At 58.1% G+C, this 26,353-nt stretch overlaps 1 protein-coding gene and 1 long non-coding RNA gene across 2 annotated transcripts; both read right to left on the bottom strand.

Moving 5' to 3' along the window:
• NRTN (neurturin) lies at positions 1–7,323 on the bottom strand. Its single transcript, XM_066566581.1, has 3 exons — positions 7,292–7,323; positions 1,910–2,165; positions 1–553 (listed from the first exon to the last, which is right to left on the bottom strand). Exons 1-3 carry the CDS (start codon positions 7,319–7,321, stop codon positions 105–107), a joined length of 735 nt encoding a protein of 244 aa, XP_066422678.1. The 5' UTR covers positions 7,322–7,323; the 3' UTR covers positions 1–104.
• A 10,444-nt stretch (positions 7,324–17,767) lies between these two features.
• On the bottom strand, positions 17,768–25,344 carry LOC136566971 (uncharacterized). Its single transcript, XR_010785092.1, has 2 exons — positions 25,231–25,344; positions 17,768–19,304 (listed from the first exon to the last, which is right to left on the bottom strand). It is a non-coding gene; the product is annotated as an uncharacterized lncRNA (long non-coding RNA).
• Positions 25,345–26,353: the final 1,009 nt, after the last annotated feature.

The raw sequence follows: 26,353 nt of genomic DNA on the forward strand, positions 1-26,353 counted from the left end.
CTAGTCCAGTGACGGTGACACCGAGGGACACGCCAGCGGCTCAGTCTCTCCTCCTCCGGCCGCCCCAGCCTCCATCCCGGCCCTGCGCCCGGGTGTCCCCCGTGTCACACGCAGCCGCACTCCTTGGCCGACAGCTCGTTGACGGTGTAGTAGCGGTTGTAGGCGTCCAGGAAGGAGACGTCGTCGTCGTAGGCCAGCGGCCTGCAGCACGGCCGCGCGCGGATCTTCTCCTTCCGGATCTTTCTGCGGCTCCTCATGCTCTTGAGGGAGAGGTCGTAGCTGCGCACGGCGGCCTCGCAGGTGCCGCTGCAGTAGCGGAACAGGACGGTCTCGTCCGACTCGTAGCCCAGGCCCAGCTCGCTGACGCTGACCTCGAGCTCACGCAGCTCGCAGGGTTTGTGGCGGGCGCGGGCGCGCTTGCGGCGGCCGCCGGCGCGGGGGAACAGCGGCAGCTCGTGCCCGCCCGAGTTCACGGCCTGGCGGTAGCGCTCCACCAGCGCCGAGAGCAGCTGGCGCATCTCGCCCTCCGTGTAGCTCTCCAGCAAGGCGCTGTCTGCAGGAGGAGGGGACGTGGTTAGAGGGTGGCCCCGTGGAGGGTGAGGGGTGCTGGGGTGGGTGGAGAAGGCCTGAGGTGGGAGATCCTCCATGGGTGAGGGTCTGGGCATCCTCCGGGATGGAAGGGCCTTGGGGTGGGTGGAAAACCTCAGGATGGAGGTTCCCTGGGGTGGGTGGAGACTCCCTCAGGATGGAGATTCCCTCAGGATGGAGGTTCCCTGGGGTGGGTGGACGTCCCCCAGGATGGAGACTCCCTGGGGTTGGTAAACATCCTCCAAGAAGAAGGTTCCTTGGGGTGCATGACTCCCAGGATGGAGATTGCCTGTGGTGGGTGGATACCCTCAGGAGGGAGGTGCCTTTGGGGTGGGTGGACGTCCCCCAGCATGGAGACTCCCTGGGGTTGGCAAACATCCTCCAAGAAGAAGGTTCCTTGGGGTGTACAACTCCCAGGATGGAGATTCCCATGGTGGGTTTACATCCACCTGGATGGAGGTCACCTGAGATGGGAGGTCCTCCATGGCTGAGGATCTCAGGATCCTCCAGGATGGAGGTGCCTTAAGGTGGATGGATGATCCCCAGGATGGAAATTCCCTGAGGTGGGAGGACATCCCCAGAATGAAAATCCCCTGGAGTGGGTGAACGTCCCCTAGGATGGGAGTCCCTTGGGGCCGGTGGATTTGGGGAGAAGCCCCAGTAAATTTCCTCTTGGTGCTGTTTCACTGTGCTCTGGGAGCCCCAAGAGCCCCTGAGACCCCGGGGCCAGCAGCCAACACACAAACTGTGCCCAGCCACTGCTGGCAACACCCCCATCCCTCTGTCCCAGCCCTAAATCCAGGGTTATTCCAGCTCGGCTCCGCAGGAGGCACAGGAAAGACAGAGGAAAGCGTGATCTGACAGCTTGTCATCGATTTCCAAATTTCCACCCAAAAAAAGCAGTTCCTCTGGTTTGGAATCAAAACAAACACGTGGGGATTTCCAGCCCTCAGGGAGTACTGAGGGGTGAGCCGGGGGAGCTGCTGCCGTGCCCTCATCTTCAGCTCCTGTTTGACATTTTCCATTTGTAAAAAATAGCACGGAACAACAAAAAAAAAATTACCAAAAAAAAAAAAAAAAAGCCATTTGGAAGGAAATAAAAGCAGCTTCTTTGCAGGAACTGAGCTGTTTGAGTTCCCCTCTGTGGAGAGCTGCTGTGCTCACACCAAAGTTTGGTGCCCAGTGCCTCCTGCTCGCCACAAACCCTCCTAAAGGGGATGTTGGGATGCAGGAGAGGGCAGGGGATGACCCCAGAGGGATTTGGGGGATCTGTGGGGCTGGGGGGGGACAGTGACCCCGGGGTGGAGGAGCAGGAGCTTACACTGGGCCAGCAGAGAGCCGTGGCGTTGCAGCGCCCGCGGGGATCTCCGCAGCGAGGAGGAGGAGGAGGAGGAGGAAGAGGAGGAGGAGGAGGAATCCCGTGAGGAAGACGGCGAGGAAGGCAAGGGGCTGAGTTCCCGGCTTCCGCTGAACATGTCTCTACAAACTAAAATGGATAACATGGAACTGAGGAGCATCGATGCAATGGCTGCAAACTTCCATACCTTCATCTTAGAGCAAGTCAGAACATTGAAACTCTGCAAAACAGGCAAAACAAACATCCTTAATGTGTGCCCCCAGCCCCCAGAGCCCCTCACCTCCCTGCCTCCCTCCCTCCCTGAGGTTTGGGATGGGGGATCCTTCCCCTGGGATCCCCCCTTGGCTCCAGCTGCTCCCTTCCCAACACCAGCACAGTGCTGAGGTGGGGAAACTGAGGCACGAGGGGCAGCCCAGGGGTGTGCTGGGCTGGGAGAATGGCCATGGAAAAGGTGCCTTGGGGCTGGTGGTGGCAATGGGGACGAGGTGGCAGCAATGGGGATGAGGTGGCAGCAATGGGGATGAGGTGACACCAATGGGAATGAGGTGGCACCAGTGGGGATGAGATGGCAGCAACAGGAAAGAGGTGACACCAGTGGGAATGAGGTGGCACCAATGGGGATAAGGGGACACCAGTGAGGATGAGGTGACACCAGTGGGGATGACATGGCAGCAATGGGGATGAGGCGGCAGCAATGGGGACAAGGTGGCACCCATGAGGTGCCACAGGATGAGGTGACGCCAGTGGGGACAAAGTGGCATCAATAGGAACAAGGTGGCAGCAATAGGGACAAGGTGGCACCAAAGGGGATGAGGTGGCACCAATGGGGATGAGATGGCAGCAAATGGGAAAGAGGTGACACCAGTGGGAATGAGGTGGCACCAATGCCAATGGGGATAAGGGGACACCAGTGGGGATGAGGTGGCAGCAATGGGGACAAGGTGGCACCCGTGAGGTGCCACAGGATGAGGTGACGCCAGTGGGGACAAGGTGGCAGCAATAAGGATGAGGTAGCAGCAATGGGGATAAGGGAACACCAACGAGAATGAGGTGACACCAGTGGGGACGAGCTGGTGGCCCCATCCCAGCCCTTGCCACAAACACAGCTGCTCCCACTGCCCCTCACTCCACCCAGGTTTCCTGACAGGACAGGGACACTCCTGTCACCCCAGCCTGTGTCGCTCCTCCCTGGAACGTTCCCTTGGGAAGCAGAGGGCAGCAGGAGGAGCCCCTGGCTCTGATGGGTTTGATGTCCCTGTCCTTCCACCTCCTGGCTCCTGTATTTATTTCAGCCCCTTGCAAATTCCAAATATTTTTCCTTTTAAAATAAATTTTCCACGGGGGTATTATTTGGGGGGGGGGGTGGGAAAGGACACTTTGTTCTGCCCTCCAGGAGGACGAACAGCTTTTAACAGCTGAAGTTTGGTGTTTTGGGAGGTGAATTCCATGAGCAGTGGGATCACACACCCTCCATCACCCAGGGGGCTCAGCCCCCTTTGTCCTGCTCGGGGGAGGAAAAGGCTGGGCCAGAGCGGGGCTGTGACACTCGATCCCCCCACCTGAGGAAGGGCCTCTGGCTCCTTGCAGGCCCATAAAATTTTAGGAGAGCGGTTCCAGCCTCGCTGCACGTCCCATAAAACAGCCTCCCATTCCGGCAGCCAGCAGCCCTGGCCCCCACCCACTCGCCTGTGACCTTTCGAGAGACTCAAATCCCAGCTCCAAAGTGCAAAACAATAACAACAAAGTTATTCCAGGCTTTGCTGTTGGTTTCTTTTGCTCTAAAAAGCCCCAGACCAGCCCCGTCCAACCTGGCCTTGGACACTTCCAGGGATGATGGTGTTTCCACTTGTTTTTCCTGATAAATCAAAATCCAGCAGACGTTTTTTGCCCACAAAAAGTGGAGCGTTTGGGGTTCTCTGGTGTCCCTCACTTTTCACACTCTCGCTTTTTCCCATCTCTCTCGTTTTTCAACCCCACTCCCAGTTTTTCCAGCAGACTCTTGGGATTTGTTCCCGATGTCCACAGACTCCTTAAAGCTCACAGAGGGAGAAAAGTGAATTTATTTTTTTTCCCCCCCAAATCCTCCTTGCTGAAGGGTTGAAAGAAGGAGATGCCAAAACTTTCAGTGCTGATGCTTCAAAGCAGAGGACCCAAAAGACATTATATTCTAAGTGTGCCATAAATTTTCCGTCGATTCATGTTTCCGGGCATTGATTCATTATTTTCCAGAGCCCAGCCTCAAGAATGGATGGAGCCACGGTGTGGCCGAAGGATTTTTGGCAGCACAAAGCACTTGGAAAGACAGAGGCCTTGATGGGACATCAGAGAGAGCTTCCACCTGCCACACACTGTTTATTTGAGTGCCTTACATGGGAGCCAAGCTGCTTTGAAATCCCGGCTCCTCATGACTCATCCTGCAAGAATTAAACAATTTCCATGGGCAGCCGCTCCAGAGGCTGCTCCTCCAGCAGCAGCTCCAGCTCAACGCCTGGTCCTGCTCACAGGATGGGGCTGGGCTGTCCTGGAGAGGATGAGGGTGGTGGAGAGACAGACTGTTCCCAAGACTGCCTCAGATCTTCCCCAAAACTGCCTCAGATTTTCCCCAAAAACTTCCTCAGACTGTCCTCAAAACTCCTTCAAATTTTCCCCAAAACTCCCTCAGACCGTAAGAAAAACACCCTCAGATTTTCCCCAAAAACTTCTTCAGATTGTCCCCAAAACCCCTTTAGATTTTATCCCAAAACTTCCTCAGATCATCCTCAAAACTCCTCCAGATTTTCCCCAAAACTTCTTCAGATTTTACCCCAAAACTTCCTCAGATTGTCCTCAAAACTCCTCCAGATTTTCCCCAAAACTTCTTCAGATTTTACCCCAAAACTTCCTCATACTGTCCCTAAACTCCTTCAGATTTTCCCCCAAAACTTCCTCACACTGTCCCCAAAATTCCTTCAGATTTTCCCCAAAACTTCTTCAGACCATTCCAAAATTGCATCAGACCTCCCCCAAAATTTACCTCAAGCTCCCAAAACACTTTCTTAGGGATTGAGCTGTGAGGACTGGAGCCTGAAGTACCCCTGGATCAAACTGGTCTCAAAATGCCAAAATTGGCCCCAAACAAGGAGCATTGAAAGGGAAAAAAAGCCCCAAACCCTGATTTGAGCTGGACCTGTTGGATTTTCCTGCTCTTTTGACAGAAAGTGGTGCACAAAGGAGGGGAAAATGTCCCTGTCCCCATCTCCAGCTCTGCTCTCAGCTCATCCCTGCTCCTCCTCCTCCTCCCCCTGCAGCTCTTCCCAGTCCCCTAAGCAGAGGCAGAGCACAGTGTGGGACACATGGTTCTGCTTTGCCTCGGTGAAATCCAGCCCAGCAGCTCCCCCCAGACCCCCCCAAAGGGCCGACCACAAACCAGGCACAGCCTCAGCCCTGGGATGCAGCCCTGCTCCTCTGGGGAAGGTCTGGGGGAAGTGTGACCCCAGCGAGGGGAATGGGGCTGGGCATGGACCCGCTGGGGGGAGAGGGAAATGGGGTGGGGGAGAGGGAAATGGGGTGGGGGAGAGGGAGATGGGGTGGGGGAGAGGGAGATGGGGTGGTGGAAAAGGGAGTGGGACAGAGGAGAGGGAGATGGGATGGAAGAGAGGGAGATGGGATGGAAGAGAGGGAGATGAGATGGTGCAGAGGGAAATGGGATGGTGGAGAAGGAGATGGGATGGAGGAGAGGGAAATGAGATGGTGGAGAGGAAGATGGGAGGGTGGAGAGGGAAAAGGGGTGGTGGAGAAGGAAATGGGATGGTGGAGAGGAAGGGGAGATGGTGGAGAAGGAGGTGGGATGGGGAGAGGAAAATGGGACGAGGGAGAGGAAAATAGGATGGAAGAGAGGGAGATGGGAGGGTGGAGAAGGAGATGGGATGGGGGAGAGGAAAATGGGGTGGAGGAGAGGGAAATGGGATGGAGGAGAGGGAGGTGGGATGGAGGAGAAGGAAACGGGATGGAGAAGAGTGAAGTGGGATGGTGTAGAGGAAAATGGAAGGGTGGAGAGGGAGATGGGACAGAGGAGAAGGAGATGGGATGGAGGAGAGGGAGGTGGGATGGTGAGAAGGTGGGATGGTGGGATGCTGGGATGCTGGGATGCTGGGATGCTGGGATGGTGGGATGGTGGGATGGTGTGGGGCAGGAGGAGCTCCAGCACTCCCAGAGCCCCAGGCTGAGCGCGCCAAGCCCTCGTTCCCACGCTGCCATGACATTTATGTTCGGGCTGAATTACGGCGGGTTTGGTTTACGTCTCTCCAAACAGCTGGAGAGCAACAAACCCACCCTCAACACGGTGGAAATAATGAGGAAAAGCCTCCCCTGCCGAGCTGGTGGGATGGGGATGGATGGGCCAGGGCACCCCGTGGTGCCGGGAGCGACGCCAGGGGTGGTGGCCACGCCAAGTCGTGGTTGGAGGAGGAAGCCTGGGGAGCTTCCACCCATCAGAGCAGCTCTTGCTGTGGTCACGTCCAAATTCCCACCATTCCACGGAATCACGGAGTCCCAGACTGGTTTGGGTTGTAAGGGACCTTAAAGCCCATCCAGTGGCACCCCTGCCACACCTTCTACACCTTCACACCTTCCTCACCTTCCTCACCTTCCACACCTTCCACACCTTCCTCACCTTCCACACCTTCCACACCTTCCTCACCTTCCTCACCTTCCTCACCTTCCTCACCTTCCTCACCTTCCTCACTTTCCTCACCTTCCACTCTCCCAGGCTGTTCCAAGTCCCACCCAGCTCGATTTGAAATTTTCCCTCATTTTGGGTTTGGCAGAGCCAAACCAGCTCAAAGGAGGAGGCACCAGGGCAAGGCAGGGATTTGGGGACACTGCCCCGTCCATATGCACATCCCAGACACCAAAGGGCATCACCTTTGGGAATGAGCAGGCACAGGGCCCCCGGAGCCCCTCAGCACAGCCAGACCCCACAGTGGGAAGGAGATGACCCATCCCAAATTCCCAAATCCCACGGAACAGCACAAATCCTGCCAGAGAGGGGTCCGGGAGCTCTTCCAGGAGGGAAAGGAGCACAGGGGAGGAAAATCCCAAATTGTGCCAGGGCCAAGGGGCACCTTGAGCCATCCCTGCGTGGCAGGGACAGCATCCTGTGCCCGAGCCCAGCCGGTTTGCACGGGGAGAAGCCAAATCCCCCGGGATGGAAATCCTGGCAGGAGCACAGCTCCGGTGGCCCCAAAACAGAGACCCCGCGGCCACGACCCCCCCCCCCCACCCCGTCTCTCCCCGCCCCCAGGAGCTGCCCCCAGACCCATTTTGGGGCTGGATTCGTGCACGGAAGCCTCGGGGCAGGGCTCTCACCGCGTCCCGCGGGGTCCCCGCTGCCTCCATCCGCCCCGGCGCTGGGCTGCGGGGGAGCTGCCGGCCCGCAGGGATGGATCCATGCCCTGGGAGGCTGCGGCGGAGCCTTTGATTCCTTCCCCGGAGGTCTCGCGTGGGCTTTCATGTCATTAATTAACGGGATGCGCAGCGGGAGGGATCCCGCTGGATGCGGGGCCGAGCGCGGGGATTTCCACCCCTGCTGGGACCAGTCTGGGACCGGTTCAGTCCCGGTTCAGCCCAGGCTGGGCCCGGCCCATCCCTGCAAGGGCAGATAATGCTGCTGCTTCCCGCCGGAGGCTGGGAATGCAGCTGCAATATAAATCAGCAGGAAATAAAAGCGGGGTTTGATGCAGCGCAGCTCCTGCAGTGTCACCCAGCCCGGCCCGGGGACACCTGGGGGTGTCTGTGCAGGGCCCGGGGGGACACCTGGCCGAGATCTGCCCCGGACACCGCCCAGCTCTGACAAACAGCATCAAATCCTGCACCTTTCAGGGATGTTTATTCCCTTTCCAGCTAAAAAGCAGCCAAAACGTTTAAAAGTCATTGTGGGCTGGGCACGGGCGGTGTGCTCCCAGTTTGTGCTCCCAGTTTGTGCTCCCGGTTTGTGCTCCCGGTTTGTGCTCCCAGTTTGTGCTCCCGGTTTGTGCTCCCAGCCCAGTGTCCCCACCGACCCCTCAAGGTGTGGCAGCCCCGCCAAGGTCACCGCGGCAGCAGCAAAACCCAAAACCCTCCCTAAGCCGATTCCGTCAGGTCTAAGCAGCAGCAAGAGCCGCCCTTCACGGGAAGAGGTGAGTAATTAGAGATTAATTACTGATAAAATCCCTCGGGGTATTGCCCAAGGGCTGCAGCGGGAGCAGAGCCAGGCTCGAGGTGAATAACACCAAAACCGAGCGGGGATGTCTGCGGGAAAACTCCCTGCGGACAGATCCCCTTTGCTGAAGGGCAGAGAAAATCAAATTGCATCGCTTGAAATCCCACCAAAACCAGCGTGGTTCGTGTGGCCACGGAGGAAATCAGGGATAACAGCAGCCAAGGACCCCCCACCCGCTGCTGGGCGCCTTTGGGTGCTGCTGTGCCAATCTCCTGCACGCCTGGTGCTGCTTTTCCAGCCCAAATTTTCCCTCTCGTGCCAAAACCTGGACTCTAAATGTCAATTATTTTTGGATCCGGAGTGACGCCCCCCCGCTCCCCGGAATTAATAAACTTCCCGATGCCAAAAAGGGGCGGTTTGTCAGAGGAAACTAATTACTGTGGCTTGTTTGAACAATCCCAGTGCCTCGGGAAAGAGGGTTAAAAGCTTAAATTTTGGCAGCGAGACGGAGCCCAGGCCCCAGATGTGCTTTGCTCTGGGCCCGTTTCGACACCGCTGGTATCTGAGAGCTGCCACGGCTGCGCTGGGGGGCAAAATCTCCTTTTTTCCAAGAAAGGAAAAGCCCTCGGTGGGATCAGGGAGGGAGGAAAAGGCCAGAGGCAGGAGGGGTCGCCTCCCACAGCACAGCTTGGCCACTTTCCCCTTCCCTGGTTTTTAGGGTTTCCTCCGTTGTGGATTCCCCAAATCCCTGGAGGGGTCATGGTGCTGCAGGGTGCCTCAGTTTCCCCCTTGGAAAAACACCTTGAAGGTGTAAATTCCTGATTTTCCCGGGGTTCCAGCTGGGAAATGTCCGGGTATTGATTCCTGATTTTCCCGGGGTTCCACCTGGGAAATGTCCAGGTATTGATTCCTGATTTTCCCGGGTTCCAGCTAGGGAATATCCAGGTATTGATTCCTGATTTTCCCGGGGTTCCGTCTGGGAAAAATCCAGGTATTGACTCCTGATTTTCCCGGGGTTCCACCTGGGAAACGTCCAGGTATTGACTCCTGATTTTCCTGGGGTTCCACCTGGGAAATGTCCAGGTATTGATTCCTGATTTGCCCAGGGTTCCACCTGGGAAATATCCAGGTATTGACTCCTGATTTTCCCGGGGTTCCACCTGGGAAATATCCGGGTATTGATTCCTGATTTTCCCGGGGTTCCACCTGGGAAATATCCGGGTATTGATTCCTGATTTGCCCAGGGTTCCAGCTGGGAAATATCCGGGCATTAATTCCTGATTTTCCCGGGGTTCCACCTCTGCCTTTTCCACACGTCTCAGGCGCGCTGAGGCATTGCGCCTCCCAATCCCTCCAGCTCCCACCTGAGCAATTCCCATCCTCATGGCTCGGGAATCAGGCCCTGCCCTGAGCCAGCTCTGCCTCCTGCGGGATGCAGCGCTGGGATGCGGGATCCCCGCGGGATCAGCGCCCGCCCGCATCCCCAGCAGGCAGCGCAGGTGATGCCGATGCCGAGCCGGGGATTCCCCCCGTTCTCCGCTCGCTTCTCCCCGCACTCCTCCCGCATTCCCGGCCGCACGGGTTATCAGAGCGCTTTGCTGAGGGCACCGAGCCCCGAGCGGGGTTTGCAAATCCCATTTGCGCTAAAGCCTCGCAGCGGGGCTTGGCCGGAGCAGGGAGCGGGATCCCATCAGGATTTACTGCCCGACTCCAGCCAACACATTGAAGCACTTAGAGCTGCTGCAGAGCGAGCGGGGAGGAGGAATTGCGGCCGGGACGGCAGCGGCAGCGAGCTGGGAACGCGGATTGCAGCCAGGGGCATTTCAGAGCTGCGAGATGCTTGGGGGTGTTCCGAAAATTAACCCGCAAACATCAGAGGTTTATGTCCAAAAAGGAGACAGGGGAGTCCTTGTTACTTTATTCGAATAAAGGGAGAGGCCGTGGGGCGTTCTCCTGGATCTCTCCAATTTTTGGAGGATGCCCCCTCCTTTTTATCCCAATTTCCCGGCCTCCTTTCCCTTCTCTTTTTCCTCGTTTCTGAGGTACTTGAGAGGTACAGACTTCCCAATACACCTGATACCAGAGATTTCCCTCTAATGTATAACCCTCCCTTTTCATTCTTAATTCTAACTGAATTTAGGGTTTTTTCCCATTAGCTGAGGTACTTGAGAGGCACAGACTCCCCAATATGCTTGACACCAAAGATTTCCCTCTAATGTATAACCCTCCCTTTTCATTTTTAATTCTTACAGAATTTAGGAGTTTTCCTTCCCCATTGTTTCTTTCATCTTTCAATGTCTAATTTCATTTATCCGCAAACCTAAAGTTCATTTTGTAAAAGCAAATCTCTTTTCCCATTCATCGATCAGGGAATCCTTCCCATTGTTTCTTTAATCTCCCAGTGCTGGTTTTATCTACCAGCAGACCCAGAGCTTGTCTGTAAAGACAAATCCACCGTTCCTCTCAGGGGAAATGGGGCTGGAGGTGATGGGGAGAGCTGGAGGGTCCCCAAAGGGCAGCAGGTTGGCTCAGCTGGGCCTTTGCATGTGGAGATGGTGACAGCAGGGACAGGGACACGTGCCTGAACTCTGCTGTCACTGCAGGGAAAACCGGCTGGGATCCCTCGGGTGTCGCCCTGAATTTTTAAGATTTTCTAACCCTTCTGATGTTTGCATTCTTGTAATGAACTTCCTCACGCACTTTCTGTAAATAACTCATTGGTTTGCATTCTTTTATGGAGGAGGAGAAATTTGATGGGCTGTTGGTTTGCCCAGTGGCATTGCGGAGGTGGCACTGTCGCCCTCCAATCCACTGTCACTTTTGGAAATCTATAAATGTTGGAATCAGAAAAATAAGGTCCCTTTTTTACCTTAGAAAGAGCAGCGAGTTCACGTCGCGTTGTTTCGTGTCCGATAATCACACTCAGGGATGAGAGGTTTTCCACTGGGAAGAGCCACGCGGTTTCCTAAAAAGCAGAATTTTCCCTCTGCTCCCACCCTGGATATCAGTGTGGGGGGAGAGCTGTGGCCTCGCTGCCCTTCCCACCCCGCTGGCCTCTCTCTCCCATGGCTCCAGCTCAGCTGTGGGTAAAAGATTGGGATCGCTGCTCCTGCTGCCATAAAAACACCGATCACAACTGGAGCACAGCCACCAAATCCTGCCCACGCTGCTGCCGAGGAGCTGCCACCGGCGGCGAGGGGCGGGGCAGGCGACACAGACGGGGACAATCTGCGCCTTTTCCTGCCCTTTTCCCACCTTTGCCGGAGCAGAGGCTGCTCAGAGCAGCAAGAAGATCAGGAAGGTGCTGTTGGAAGATGATGGCAAAGAACCCCAGCAAAACATGGACTGGGGCATTTCTCTGTCTCTGCCCGTGGGAATGGGGCTGGTCCTGCTGCAGCTCCTGTGCTGGTGGCCAGGGACAGAAGACATGGACCATCCTCAGATTGACGGCCCAGAGCAGCTGGGGCTGCCCCATCCCCGCCAGTGTCCAAGGCCTGGGGGAGCGGGATGTGCCCCTGCCCGAGGTCCTTTCCAACCCAAACCATTCCATGACTCCATCACCTGCTCCTGGAGACAGGAGGGGACCAGACCCCCCTCTCCTCCCCATCCCTCCTCTGTCAGGGGGATCCCACCACGGGGGATGCTTTGCCAGGACACAGCTCTGTCCATGCCCAGAGGCTTCCCACCACCCAAATCCTGCCTGGAGCCTTCCAGCCTCTCCTTTTCCCTCCCTAAACTTCTCTTGGACACCAAACAGGTGGGGTTTTGCCCCAGTTCAGGGTGATGCTGTCAGTGCCCAGCCCGGCTCAGCAGAGCTCCGCTCCTCCCTCGTCCTCCCCCAGCGCTGGCACCGTCCCTCCCAGGCTGCTCTGAGGAGCTGCTAAGCCTCAAAAATGTGCTTTCAATATGCCAACACCACTTAATGAAGAGAGCAGCTGCCCTATTAAACCAGAGGCCAGCCCTTCCTCCGGGGAGGACGGGATGGGCGTTCCCAGCTGGGACCTTCGGTGCTGAAGGTGCCGTGGTTCACACCCGAGGTTTGGGCTGGCCTCGGTGTCCCCTGTGCTGCACGAGGGCACGGCCTTGGGAAGGCAGCAGAGAGGGAAAAACCCAGGGAAAACCAAGAAAAGCCACCCCAGCCCCTCGCTGGGAGCGTTCCCTGCCTGCTCCTCCCAGCACAGAGAACACGACCACTGGGATGGACCCTGCAGGGATCTGGGGTTTTGGTTTGCAGACCCTGCTCTGCTCCAGGGCAGCAGGACTGGGGGGGGTCCATCCTGTGTCACCATGCCATCGGCCTCCAGATGCCATCAGCAACTCCCACAGCCCTGGTGGGAGTGACAACAGCAGCAATAAATACACCCCAGGCTCCCAGGCAGCTCCTTCAGCCAAAACCAGCATTTTTAAAGGCAAAAAGGCCCCCACGAGCCATGGCCTTGGTCAGTTCTGCATCACTGCCATCACCAGCAAGACCCAGACATGGCAACCGTGGAGCAAAGTCGGTTTTCTCACTGGGAAGGACCAAGGCTGGGTCTACAAGCACCTCTAAACCAGGCCAGGATTTAATTAAGGGACTCCCCAAGGCCTGGAGCCACAAAAGCAGGACCCTGCTCCTGAATCCTCTCCATCCCCAGAGCCCCGGAGAGCTCCAGGACTGGAGTCATCGCCCTGCCCAAGCACCACTGCCCCCTGTGCCGCGACCAAAGCTGCTGAGACAGAGCAAAATGCAGCTCCTGCTTTGGATTATTGCAGCTTGGGAGCGATGCTGGGGGAGCAGCTTCCCCTCCTGGGACACCCCCGACCCTCAGAGCTGCCCGGCCTCCCTCCCCTCCAGCCCTGCTCCTGGACCCAGCTCAAAGGGAACCTCTGCTGCGGGAAAACAAATCAGATGTGGTTCCATCCAGATGAAAACAGCCCAGAAAGCAGCACTGCTCTGAGTGGCATCGCCTGCGAGCCTCTGAGCGACGGCGGGAGGAGGAAACGCTTCTTGGAGAACGCTACGGTGGCAAAGGGATTGTTTCAATTTAGCCCTGGGATGTTGGGCTGCAAAGTGAGCCAGTTTTGGGGTTTTGTGAGGGAGAAGAGATGGGAATGGAGCTGTTTGTGGTATTTCCCTTCCCACGGCTCCGCTCTGATGCGCACGAGAGCGGCGCTGCAGCACGCCTGGCACAGCCAGGAGGGAGCTGCTCTTCCTCTTCTCCGAGTTTCACTGGGAAATGCTGCTCCAGACTGGCCAAATCCCAGAAAAATGGGAGTTGGGTGGGATTTCTCCAGCCCAATCCATTAATGGTGGTGCTGGAGTAGGTGGCTCACCTTGACCAGGAGACTGGGCCACCCCATGGCTGCGCTCCGGGGATGCCAAGTGATCCCAGGGAAACAAACCCACACCAGTAAAATAATCCATACCAGTAAAATAACCCCATACCAGTGAAACAAACCCTCACCAGTAAAATAACCCACACCAGTACAAAAAACCCACAGCAGTAAAATAACCCATACCAGTGAAATATCCCATACCAGTAAAATATCCCATACCAGTGAAACAAACCCACACCAATAAAATTACCCCATACCAGTGAAACAAACCCACACCAGTGAAATAACCCATACCAGTGAAATAACCCATACCAGTGAAAGAAACCCATACCAGTGAAACAAATCGTCACCAGTAAAATAACCCACACCAATAAAATTACCCCATACCAGTGAAACAAACCCACACCAGTTAAAAAACCCCCACAACAGTAAAAAAACCCCAAAACCACGCCAGTGAAACAAACCCATACCAGTAAAACAAACCCCCGCACCAGTAAAACAAACTCACACCAGTAAAATTACCCCACACCAGTAAAGCCCTCGCCAGTCCTGTCCTCACCTCCTGATGGGAACCCACACAGGGCCTCCTCCCTTCCCCTCAGCATCTCCCTTGCCCTGCTGGGTGCCCTGAGCTGCTCCCTGGGCAGGGGTGGCACCGAGAGGCATCTGCCAGCTCCTTGTGCCCCCCAAAGCCACCCCTGGGAGGGCACGGTCTGGCTCAGCACGACAGGGTGGGGAGGAAACAGAGCTCTGAACGCCACCCCCCACCCTGTGTGCATGGGGACAGCCAAGGTGACACCTGCTCTGGCCACACGATTGGCTGGGCTGCGTTTGGGGCTCATGGGAGGTACCCTGAGCTCAAAAAGGGGGCATTGCCAACCTTGCATCCATCCCTGCGGACCCCCAAAGGTGCGAATCAACCCCAAAGCTCATCCTGGAGCCCCCACACCCGGCACAGCCCAAGGGGGCTCCAGGAGGGAGGTGGCCGAGCCCGATGTGACTCATGGCAGTGCCGTGGGAGGGCACCCAGCGCCACCAGAGCCGGGCCCAGCACCGGGCACGGTCACCAGGGGTGCCCACCCCTGTCCCTGCGTGTGCCCGGGCTGTGCCACAGCGAACCAGAGCAGCTCCTTTTATTTCCAGCCCATCCACGAGGCCTGGAAGGCGCCGGGCTCTGCCCTTGCAGAGGCTCTGCCCCGGTGCCCATCCTGCCGGGATGTGCCACATCTGCCGTGCCCCTTCCTCCGGGCCCGAGCCGGCCCTCCGACACCCAGCGCCGCTTAAAAACCCGGGCTGCAGGAGCAGGAACGTCCAATCCTTCCCCCAGCCCCGGAGCCGCTGGGATGGAGCCGCAGGACGAGCCCGGAGCCCGGCGGTGACACCGAGGGCGTTCACAGCGGGGCGCGGAGCGGAGCCCAGTGCAGCGTCTGCAGCCGCCGCAGCGGGCAGATTTGGGTCGGAACCAAAGGGGAAAAGGCAAATCCAAGCGCTCACACACCCTAAAATTCGGCACGGGGACGCCCCTTCCCTGCTCGGTTTCTCTGCCCTGCGCCAGGCAGAGGCTCCTGCCGCTAAAGCCCGGAGCCCCCGCGAGCACGAGAGGGTGAATTTGGGATCCACCGGGATCCTGCCTTTAGAACCGGGATCTCAGCACACAGCCAGGGCTCACACGGCGCCTCCAGCAGGCACCAGCCCCTTCTCCCGCCGGGATAAGCCGTGCCCTTCACCCAGCGCCTGATCGCGGATCGGCTCCCGGAGCGAGGATGGGATTTAAATCAGTGCTGGCTACAAGCTACCATATATGTGCAATAAAGACACCCGAGGTCTGCCTTGTTTTGTTAAAGCCTTCGGAGACACCGCGGCGAGAGGGGAAAATTCCCTCCCTGGAGGATGGGGGGAACTTCACCCGCAGCCCCAGCCGCGCTCTGGACGCGGTCAGCGCTGCGGCGCGGCCGGGGCTGGGAGAAGGTGACGGGGCCGGCGATGCCGGCTGGAGATCCTTCCGTTCCTTAAACTAATATTTAGACAGGACCCATCTCCTCCCTCCCGCGCTCCCGGAGCCGTCCCGCGCCGTGTTTGTGTTCCTGCGTGGCGGGACGGGCTCCAAGTATGCAGCAAAGTCCCGCGGCGGCCGCCCAGGCCGCCCCGACCCCGGCACGGGGCTGGGTCCCCCCGCTCCCCCCATCGCCGGGGGAGCCCCAGGGCTCCGGTTCTGCCCCGTTCGGCGGCGGCAGCATCCGACCCGCCGGGAGCTCGGCGGGGAACAAACAGCGGCGAAACCCCGGGGTTTAGAGGCTTCACCGGGACCCCCGGAGCCGCCCCCGGTGCCGCAGCGCCGCGCGGGCCAGGAGCGTCCCGGGCCGGGCAGGTGCCCGGGGCCGGCGCTGCCGAGCCGGGGCCGCCCGCGGCGCTTACCTGGACGCCGGTGCCGGTGCGCGGCGCTCAGCGGCGGCTCCGTGCCGGGGCCGGGGCACGCGTGGGGCCGGGGGTCGCCATGGGCGAGCGGCGCGGGGCTGGCGCGGGTTTGGCTCGGCTGGAGCGCGGCGGGGGGGCTCGGCCGCCGCCTCCTCCCGCACCGGGGGGCGGGTTTGGAGCCGGCCGGTTCCCCCGCCCCGCCCGGTCCCGAGCCAGGCTGCGCTCCGGGGCCGCTGCCGGTGCCCGTCTCGCCCCGGTGCCTCCCGGTGCCGCTGCCGCCCGCGCCCCGCAGCCAGACGAGTCCGCGGCTCCCCCGGAGGAGGCACCGGCTGCTTCTCGCAGCAGAGCCGACGGGGCCGCCCCGCCCCGCCCCGGTCCCTCCCGGTGCCGCCCCGGTCCCTCCCGGTGCCGGTCCCGCCCCGCCCGGGCTCAGCCAGACGCGCCGACGCTGCCCCGGTGCTGCCAGCCCCGAGCCCCGGTTCTGCCCACGGCACCGCCCCGTTCCCCCGGTTCGCCGCCCTCGCACCCCTCGGCGCTGCCCCTGCACCCGGTGCCCGCCGCGGGCGAGGACCAGCCCGGGCCCGGTGCCCAAAGCTCCCCTCGCTGCGGTTCCGAACGCCCCCGGCCATGGGCGCATCCCTCCCTTGTTAATTGGGGGCATTTTGAAGCCGGTCTGGGCAGGGCACGGCGGGGCCGTCAGCAGCTTTCAGGCACGGTCACCGCTGGGTTTCCATCGGGGCTTGCCCCGCCCGGGTTTCGCAGGGCGAGGGCGCCGGGAGCGCGGCAGGGTCCCCGCCTGGCACGGGACAGGCTGGAGGTCGATGCCAGCCGGGACAGGCTGCTGAGTGCCTGGGAGATGAGCAGCGATTTTGTACGTTCCGTGTGAGCACCGAATGGCTTGGCTGGATTCATGAAATCATTGAGTTGCCTAAGCTGGAAAAGCCCTCTCAGTTCATCAGGTCCAGCCACTCCTCCACCCCTGTCCCCAAGGCCTCTTCTGCACATCCCTGACATCCCTCCGTGGTGACTCCACCATGGACAGGCCTTGCAGTGAGGAAATGGCCTTTAAGGCCCCTTCCCACCCAATCTCCCAAGCCAAACCGTTCCAGGATTCCATGAGAAGGGCTGAGGAGAGGCAGGAGACCAGGAGGTTCATTGAGCTGCTGATCCTGCAGCATCTCCCGTGGCTTTGCCTCCTCTCCTCGCTCTCCCACCTGGAAATCAGGAATGTGAGTGCTGGAGATGCTGAAGAGACCCCAAAAAAAAGGCAAATCCAGCTTTGAGAAGGGTGCAGGTTCATCTTGGAATGAAGGGCCAGACCTGCTCGGGCACATTTCCAGAGGCTGCTCCTGGCACGGGGATGCTCAGGGAGTCAGTGGCTGTAGGAAACAGAGGGATCAGAGTTTAGAGAGGAGAGGCTTAACGCTCCCTAAATGCCTGGCTCCTTCCTTCTCCCATCTCCCCGGTGTTTGTTTTTGCAAGTATTAATATGCTGGGACTGTTTCCTTTAGCACATGTCGGGGCTGGAGGGGTTCACCGAGGGCTCTGGGATCTGGGTGACCTCGGCCCATCAGGACACCTTCCCAGGAGTGCTCCAAGGAGCCCGAGCCACGGCTGCTCCAGCCCTGGCAGGAGCCAAAGAGCCCCGGCCTGAGCTGCAGGGTGCAGCTGGTGGCGTGGTGCCGTGGCTCTGCTCTCTGGCTTCACCCGGACGTGTCCAGCAGCCCTGGGACAGCACTGCGGGGCCCCCGCCTGCTCCACAACCCTCGGGAGGCAGCGGTTGTCCTGCCAAAACCCCCAGTAGCTGCTAAACAAACAACTTAATGCAAAGCAGCCTCGGCGGAGAAGGAGCGAACGTGCCCAAGGAAGCGTCGGAGCCATTACGGAGCCGCAGCAAAGGCAGCACAGCCTGGTACAATTTGCAACTTTTGTTTTAATTAACGTTTTGCTAATGACGTGTGTAACACGGCTGGTGATAGGCAGCTTCCATCCATCCATCCATCCATCCGTCCGTCCATCCCCTGGTGTCTGCTCAGAGCCCGGAATGTCAGCCTGCCCGCTGCTCACGGCGGGATTGTCCTGGCTCCGTGATCCCTGCGGGATCTGGGGAATATTCCGTGATCCCCACACCTCGCCCTGCTCTCTCTAGCTGGCTTGGTATCAGCACCTAAATCGCAAAATCCAGAGTGCAACTGGGAGCCTCTGGCCGGTGGAGGAGGTTTGGGAGCCTCTCCTGTTTGGCTTGGCTGCCTCTCCTTGACCAGTCGAGCCACCCTTGATCCGCTGGGATTTAGAGCATCTCCAGGCTGATCCCGGAGATTCCCCTCGGCTCTCCCCGTGTTTGCTGCTCTCAGGCGCTGTGCAGCGACATCTCAGACAGGTTCCTCGTGCAGCACACTGAAAAAAGGAGCCCCAAGGAGCCCCAAGGAGCCCCAAGGATCCCTGTGGCACAGGGAGGGATGTGCTGCAGGCTGGTGGCACCCAAGGCGAGGGGATCGGACACGGGATCCAGAGGGGACGTTGTGAACCACTGGAATGGATCCAGAGGGGATGTTGTGAACCACTGGAATGGAGTGAGAAATTGGAAGCAGGCAGAAAAGCCGCGGTACAGAATGTCACACACAAAACCCACGAGGAACAAGTGTCTGTAAGCACCGAGGGGGGAAATCTAAGCAATTAAGTCATTTGAAACGTCAAATAGCCCATGGACCCCACATTTGGACATGACAGATGAACAAAAACATAGACATTAAAAATTCCTGAAAACTAACAAAGGAACTATGATTAATTTCCCTCTGTTCCAGGGCAATCGCGTTATATACACACAAAGGAGTCATAAAAATTCCAGCATGACGGAACAAAATCCTTCCAGAGCTCCACAGATAAAATACAACCATACTGGAGGGAGCTGGGATGGCCCGTGGAAGGAGCTTGGGTGGCTCCCGCACATCCCTTTGGACAAAAGACCTTTCCCAGAGGATGCAGCCAAGAGGTGACACCTGCTGAAAGTGCTGCTGGATGCTGTGTCCCAGCTGGGCACGGCACAAATCCTTCTTGGTGGCAGCAGCAGGTCCCTGCAAGGAGCCACACGTGGGATGAGCTGGGCTTTGTAAAGTCCCGAGAAATTTGGGGTGCAGATGCATCTCGGTGCAAGAATGGGCAGGAAGAAGGCAGGGAAAGGAATGGGGTCAACATCCTCCTGTGCCACGGCCAATTTCAGGCTCCCGTTGAGTCCCAAGTGCCGGAACTGAGGGTTTAGGAAGGAGAGAAAATGAAGGGATGAAGTCAAATCCTTGCAGCCCAAGAGGCAGGCAGCTTCCTTCAGTTCAGAGGGAGATATTCCAAACCAAAACCACAAAGAAAATATCATTAGAAGAGGCCGCAGTGCTGCTCGGTGACTTGTTCATTGGCTTTTTGTGGGATGTTTTTCATCAAATCCGGCTGTGGAGTCTGCAAAGTTAATTAAGGAGGGGGCTGAGCGGTGCCAGGGGCTGAGGGGGGTTTAGGGCTGCTCGTGCACGAGGAGAAAAATCCCCTGGGAACAGCAAAGCCCAAGCCCAGCCGGGCAGGGACGGTCCCCAGGGACAGGCAGCGAGCAGGGAGGGGGTTCCAGCATCCCAGCATCCATCCCAGCACGGCCAGGATCCCGAGCCATCCCATCCCGGATTGCAGCTCATCATTCACTCGCTGCCCTCTGCTCGGCAGCCCCGAGCGGTGACCCGGCCATGGGGACTCATTCCCACATCCTAATGGGCCGTGAAACGCTCGGGACACCCCGAGCCCTGGCTGGGAAAAGCTGGAGAATAAAAAAAAAATAAAATAAAATAAATACGTGGGGATTGTGGCGAAATGGTGTGAAAGAGCGAAAAAGCAAAGAGAGGCGTGAGACAGGGCTGTGCCTTGTGTCCCTAGGGCTCTGCCGTGTGTCCCCATGGCTCTGCTGTGTCTCCCTAGACTGTCCCCATGTCCCCAAGGCTCTGCTATGTGTCCCCATGGCTCTGCCGTGTATCCCCAGGCTGTCCCCATGTCCCCATGGCTCTGCTGTGTCTCCCTAGACTGTCCCCATGTCCCCAGGGCTCTGCCATGTGTCCCCAAGGCTCTGCCGTGTATCCCCAGGCTGTCCCCATGTCCCCATGGCTCTGCTGTGTCTCCCCAGGCTGTCCCCATGTCCCCAAGGCTCTGCCGTGTGTCCCCAGGCTGTCCCCAAGGCTCTGCTGTGTGTCCCCAGGGCTCTGCCGTGTGTCCCCAGGCTGTCCCCAAGGCTCTGCCGTGTGTCCCCAAGGCTCTGCCGTGTGTCCCCAGGGCTCTCCCATGTCCCCATGGCTCTGCCGTGTGTCCCCAAGGCTCTGCTGTGTGTCCCCAGGCTGTGCCCATGTCCCCAAGGCTCTGCTATGTGTCCCCATGGCTCTGCCGTGTATCCCCAGGCTGTCCCCATGTCCCCATGGCTCTGCCATGTGTCCCCAGGGCTCTCCCATGTCCCCATGGCTCTGTCTTGTGTCCCCGTGTCCCCGCCTGGCCTGGCAGGTGACGGCAGCGGCCCTGCCTCGCTCTGTCCCCATTCCCAACCCCGCTTTTCCAGCCAGCCGAGGTGCGCCGGGCCAGAGCCATGGCAACTCTTACACAGAGCGTCAACAAAAATCAGCTCCACAACGATTTTCTCCTGGAAATCCCCGGGGGACGGGGGAGGCTCCGGGACACAAAAAAGGCTTTCACGTTTATTTCGGTGGATGCTGAAGGGGAGCTAAGGGGAGACCCTGCTCCAGCCCAGCCACATCCCAGCCTGCGGGGCAGGAGCAGGGCAGGGATATCCGGGCCAGCACAAATCCATGGATTCCCTGCCCTTGAGCCGCCTCACCCCCTCGGCCGGACCTTGGAATCCAGCCTGGATAGGTGGGAAAGGGACACCTTGGATTAATCCTATTTTTTTTGTTCGGCGTACATCTTGAAAAAATAATTTTATTTTCAACCCAAATCCAGTGGCATCCAAAAAACTTCTTCTCCTTTTTTTTTTCTTTTTTTTCTTTTTTTTTTCCTTTTCCTTTGATAATGGAAAAATTCAGCTCGGAGGCAGCTTTCAGAGCTGGATGGGAAATTCTCCTGTGAGGAACAATCCTCCACCTTCCTCCCAGCAAAGACAACCCTCCCGCCTCGCCACTCAGCAGGGACTCAATTACACATATGAGGCTGACCCAGCTAAAAGAGGAGTTTGACACAAAATTGGGAACCTGCCAAAAAAAAAATTCCTAATTGAAAGTGGTTGCTGCAGTGGGGTCTGCGCACGGCGACCCCTCCTCTGTCACTGTGAGTTACGAGCACTCTCCATCCCATTTTTATGGTTCCCTTTTCCTCCAGCCCTGGGCACGCTCTGGGATGCAGGACAGGGGTGGCTCTGCCTTTTTCCAGATCCTTCTCTTTCCTTGGAGCCACAGTCTGGAGTATGAACAGATTAAAAGTTCAAGCTCTAATAAACTGAGTCCCCAAAAGCAAAGTGTAGGCAGGGGAACAGATGGGATTTCCACGATTGTGGTGTTCTGCACCTTCCCCACGTGTCCCTGTCCTGATGGGATGTTTGGGAGAGGGGGACACGGAGATTTTGGGGGCACAGAAGCCACGGGGGGCTGAGAGGTGCGAGGCAGGCACGGAAGCGCTGTCACGTCTCATTTCTCCCACTGTCACCTGAGCTCGGCCATCGGGCAGCCCCTAAAATGAAAATTGGGGATTTTGCCCGGGGCTCTGCTCTGGAGCTGCCACAGCCCCTGTGCCTCACCCTGCCCTCACCATTGGACAGCTCCCAAAATGAAAATCTCGGGGATTTTGCCCAGGGCTCTGCTCTGGAGCTGCCACAGCCCCTGTGCCGCGTCCCGCAGCCACCACCGGGCACTCCCCAAAATAAAAATTGGGGGATTTTTCCCAGGGCCGCGCCCCAGAGCTGTCGCAGCCCCTGTGCCGCACCCTGCCCGCTGCCGGGGGATCTCCTCAGCTCCTTTCACACCTCCCCGGGCGCCCAGGTCACGCTCCAGATGTTCCCCATCAGCAGCAGATCCGAGGACTTTTTACACCGGATTTCAGCAGCCAAATTTCCTTCGTTTTCTCAGAGGCAGCGATGCAGGCTCCTGGAGCAGTGTCTGGCTGGGAAGGGGATGAACGCTGCTGCTCCAGCGTGGGATCCACAGGATCCAGAGCAGAGCCTTCCTCCCTCAGGTCTTTTCCAAAATAACCGGCTCTGGGCTGAGCTCTGACCCCCAGGACACTGCGCTGACCCCCAGACCCCCAAACTCCTCCCAGTGCCCATCCTGGCAGAGCAGGGGTGCTCAGGGGGTCATCGGAGCTCTCTGGGTTCCACAGGAATGTCCCAGCTGCGCCTGGGCTCCTTTTGGGACAGGATCAATCCTTGTCCTGCCTCCCCCAACCACGGGGACCCGCAGGATCGGCTCTTCCAGCTTCATTCCTGTGCTGCAAGAGGGACGGGATGGATCTGTGACCCATAGGCACATCCAGGGGAGAAGAATTTCAGGGAATATCCTGGGGATTGATGCCATTCCTCCTGGCAAGGCAATGGGAGCACTCACCTGCCCCGGGGGGCTCAGCCCAGGGGCTCTGCTCGCTCCTCCCTCTCCACCACATTCCAGGCAGGTAAAACCCCTCCAAAAGCTGGGATCTGGGCAGAGCTATCCCTCATTATGGAGCCAACCCGTGGAGCTCCAGCTCCGGCTGAAGGTTCGCAGCTGGAGCTGCCAGCCCGGTCCGGCTTCCGACCGCTGCCAGTGCCGGGAGAGCTGCTGGAGCTCCACTTCAAAGCTTTTCTTAAAGCCTCTGCCACGGAAATGGGGATGCCTGGAACTTCCAGATGCCTGGCAGGGCTGCAGATAAAACATTTGGATCGTTTGGCTGGCTGGGGGTGAGAGGGAAGCATGGAAATTATGGCAACAGATGGGAGCATCAGCGCTCGCACAGGGGCAGGTTCTGCACCACAGGGATGGGAAGGAGTTGGAGAGAAGGACCTGGAGCATCAGGAGAGAGGAATCAGGGACATCTTCCACTGTCCCAGCGTGCTCCAAGCCCTTCCAACCTGGCCTTGGACACCTCTCTGGGCACCCTGTGCCAGGCCCTCCCCACCCTCATTGCGCCCAGCTCCTTCCCCAGATCCAATCCCAGCGGAGCCTCCTTTGGATGCTGCAGCCCTTGAGGGCACAGGAACGGGCAGCTCCCCGCCAACAGAAACGCAAAACACAACGGAATCCCTCCAATCCCTCGCGGGAGCGCAGCCAAAGCCACCTGCCCGCGGGGCAGGAGCAGCAGGAGCTCTTATCTCTGTTATCTCCCTCCTGAATGCGCCTCTGTTCCCGGCGCTGCCTCCCCTGGGGCCGGCACTGCCAAACCTTCCCTGGGCTGGCACTGCCAAACCTTCCCTGGGCCGGCACTGCCAAACCTTCCCTGGGCTGGCACTGCCAAACATTCCCTGGGCTGGCACCCGGAGCCCACCCCGATCCCACCCTGGGATTTCGGAGAGGGTCAGCAGGACACGGGAATGGGGTACAGAACACACTGGGAATGGGGTACAGAACACTGGGAATGGAAATGGGGGTGCACACACTGGGAATGGGGTGCACACAGTAGGAATGGGGTACAGAACACACTGGGAATGGGGTGCACACACAGGGAATGGGGTACAGAACTCTGGGAATGGGGTACAGAACACTGGGAATGGGATGCAGATCTCTGGGAATGGAAATGGGGGTGCACACACCAGGAATGGGGTACAGAACACTGGGAATGGGGTGCAGAACACTGGGAATGGGGTGCAGAACACTCTGGGAATGGGGTGCAGCACTCTGGGAATGGGGTGCAGCACTCTGGGAATGCTGGGCAGGGACAGGTGAGCATCCCAAGGGTCACCTTTGGAGGCAATTCACCCTCTGGACATGACGCATTTTAATCCAGATATTTGCATGAAAAAGGATCCACCCAGGATGGCAGCTGAACCAGCAGGGAAAGTGGGGTTTTTTTTCCATATTTATACCTCAAAAAAAGAGGGATTTAAGATCCAGCCTTTTCTACCCCGCTGGGCTGGCATCCACCTCCCTCTCCTGCCAGAGCCCTGCACGCCAACTCCCCAGCCAATAAATCCTCTTCCTCATTAAACATTGTGGGTCTCAATTAATTAAATGAGCACAACAACCTCAGTCCCTTCAGCAATTAGAGAAGTGGCTGAGTAATTAGATGGAATGTTAATTCAATTTCCAGGAGGAGGGGGGGAAAGAAAAAGAAAGAAAGGGAAAGGAGAAGGAGCAAATGAGATTACGTTTGATGAGAGGGGAATCAAAAGTCACTTAATCATGGGGCAATTAAAGTTCTCCAAATTATGCAGCTGGAAAATGAACTCTGGAAGGGCAGGACGGCCGGTGTGTGCTGGGAATGATCCTCACCCAGGTGAAAGAGCAGCTGGATCCGTGTGTGGATGGGTCTGTGCAGCGCCCAGCCTGGCCTGGCCTGGCCTTTTCCCTTCCTTAGGAGTGAGCAGAAGGGTTTTGCCTCACCAGCAGCAGCTCCATCCTGCCTGCACCTCCAGATAATGCTCTTATCAGCCTCTCTCAGCCCAGGCAGACGAGCCCTGCTCTGCCAGGAGGAGCAGAGAGGGGAGCCCTGCAGCTCAGAGCCTGGCACGGGGGGCACTCAGCGGTGCCAGGCTCCCAGCAGCGCATCTGCAGCCTCCTGGAGGGCTCTCTCCTCTCCGAGGGGTTATTTTACTTCCATTTCTGATTTAAATGTGAAAATGAATGTGATTCAGGTGTCTGGAGCATCAACAGGTACCAGGTTTCCTGCAGGACCCTCCCATGAATGGGATGGCCAGAGCCCACCCAAGGGATTGATTGCTCTGAGATCAGGAAAATCTCCTTTGGGGCATAAAACAGGGCCAGGGGGGAATTTCCTCTTCATCCCTGACCCCTCCACATTAGAGGAAATTTCCTCTTCATCCCCAATCCCTCCACATTAGAGGAAATTTCCTCTTCATCCCCAATCCCTCCACACTGGGGGGAATTTCTCGTTTTTCCCCCAATCCCTCCACACTGGGGGGAATTTCTCGTTTATCCCCCAATCCCTCCACACTGGGGGGAATTTCTCGTTTATCCCCCAATCCCTCCACACTGGGGGGAATTTCTCGTTTATCCCCCAATCCCTCCACACCTGGGAGATCCCCAGCACCAAACCTGCCTGGGAGCTGCCAGCCCCCCCAAAACCCGTTGTCATCACTGGTGCCAGAGCCCCCCAGCCCCTTTCCCTTCCCAGCCCAGGGTGGGACCCCCATTCCCAGCCCCTCTCCATGCTCAGGGATGGGTGCCAGGCTCTTGGGCGCGATGGATCCCGCTGGCCTTACCCCAGCCCGCGGCAGGCTTTGCAGATAAAGGTGGGTTTTGTTGGGATTAATTAGCGCCGGCGTGGCAGAGCTGCCGCCTGCCAAGGCCTGACAGGCAGCTTAATTAATCCTCTCACCGCTGTCACTGGGAGACGGCTCCGCAGCGGGGAGGAGCAGGGGGGGCAGCCTGGAGAGGAGCAGGAAAAGCCGCTGGGGAAGGGATGCAGGGCGGGCTTTGCTCCCTGGTGATGTTTTTCCCCTTTTCCCCGTTCCTGCCATCAAATCGGCTCCGGGGCTGCAAAGCCGAGCTTCAAAGGTGAGAATGAATTCCTGGAGCTGCAGGACCCAACCCCTCCGGGGTGAAAAAGCTCCGCGGTCCTGGCAGGGGTTTGGGGAGGGTGAGACAAGGAGTTGGTGCCCCCGCAGCATTTGGGGGAGCAGCAGAAGCTTTGCCAGCACCACAAACCCGATTTTTGTCGATTTTATTGCAGCTGAGGGGTGTGAAATAAAGCAGAGCAGGAGCCTGGTGCGAGTAAAAAAAAAAAAAAAAACCAACAAAAAACAACATAAACCCAACGAATTCCACTCCCCACAACACAATTAAAATGGCTTTTAATTAGGATGTGCTGCCCTCCCAGCAATCCAGGAGAGGGGGAAAAAAATATCCTGAATTCCCACCAAACAGCTGGGTTGGAACGGCCTAAACTGGGAGAGCAGGCAGCGAGGGGAGAGCACTGGGCTGTCAGCGGGGACAGTGAGAGGTTCCCAGGTGTTCCCAGGTGTTCCCAGGTGTTTGTTCCCAGGTGTTCCCAGGTGTTCCCAGGTGTTTGTTCCCAGGTGTTCCCAGCTGGGGCCATGGCACGGGCAGGGCTGGCAGCTCCGTGCCCTGCGTGCCAGAGGGGACAGGTGAGCAGGAAGCATTGCTGGCTCTGGCAGGCTCGGGCTTGCTCAGGGAGAAAAGAGCATCAGCAGAGCTGGGACTGAGCCTGGCGAGGCTCAGGGGAGCACAAGAAGTCAGGAAAAACACAACTGGGATGGATGGAGGGAGGGAGAGCAACTGGGAATCAAATGGAGAACAGGCTGGGATTTGAGCCTGGAAAGCAGCAAGGAGTGAGCAGGAGGTGGATGGAGCCCTCCCATCCCT

Source organism: Molothrus aeneus, chromosome 27, assembly GCF_037042795.1.
Source record: "Molothrus aeneus isolate 106 chromosome 27, BPBGC_Maene_1.0, whole genome shotgun sequence".
In the NCBI taxonomy this organism is placed as follows: Eukaryota; Metazoa; Chordata; class Aves; order Passeriformes; family Icteridae; genus Molothrus; species Molothrus aeneus.

Bases quoted from the DNA above. Each gene is read 5' to 3' on its own strand.
- NRTN (XM_066566581.1), bottom strand. From the start codon at position 7,321: ATGGAGGCAGCGGGGACCCCGCGGGACGCG. The intron at 2,166-7,291 runs GTGAGAGCCCTG...CCTGTTTTGCAG, and splicing joins CGGGGACCCCGCGGGACGCG to AGTTTCAATGTTCTGACTTG. The intron at 554-1,909 runs GTAAGCTCCTGC...CTCCTCCTGCAG, and splicing joins CGGCTCTCTGCTGGCCCAGT to ACAGCGCCTTGCTGGAGAGC.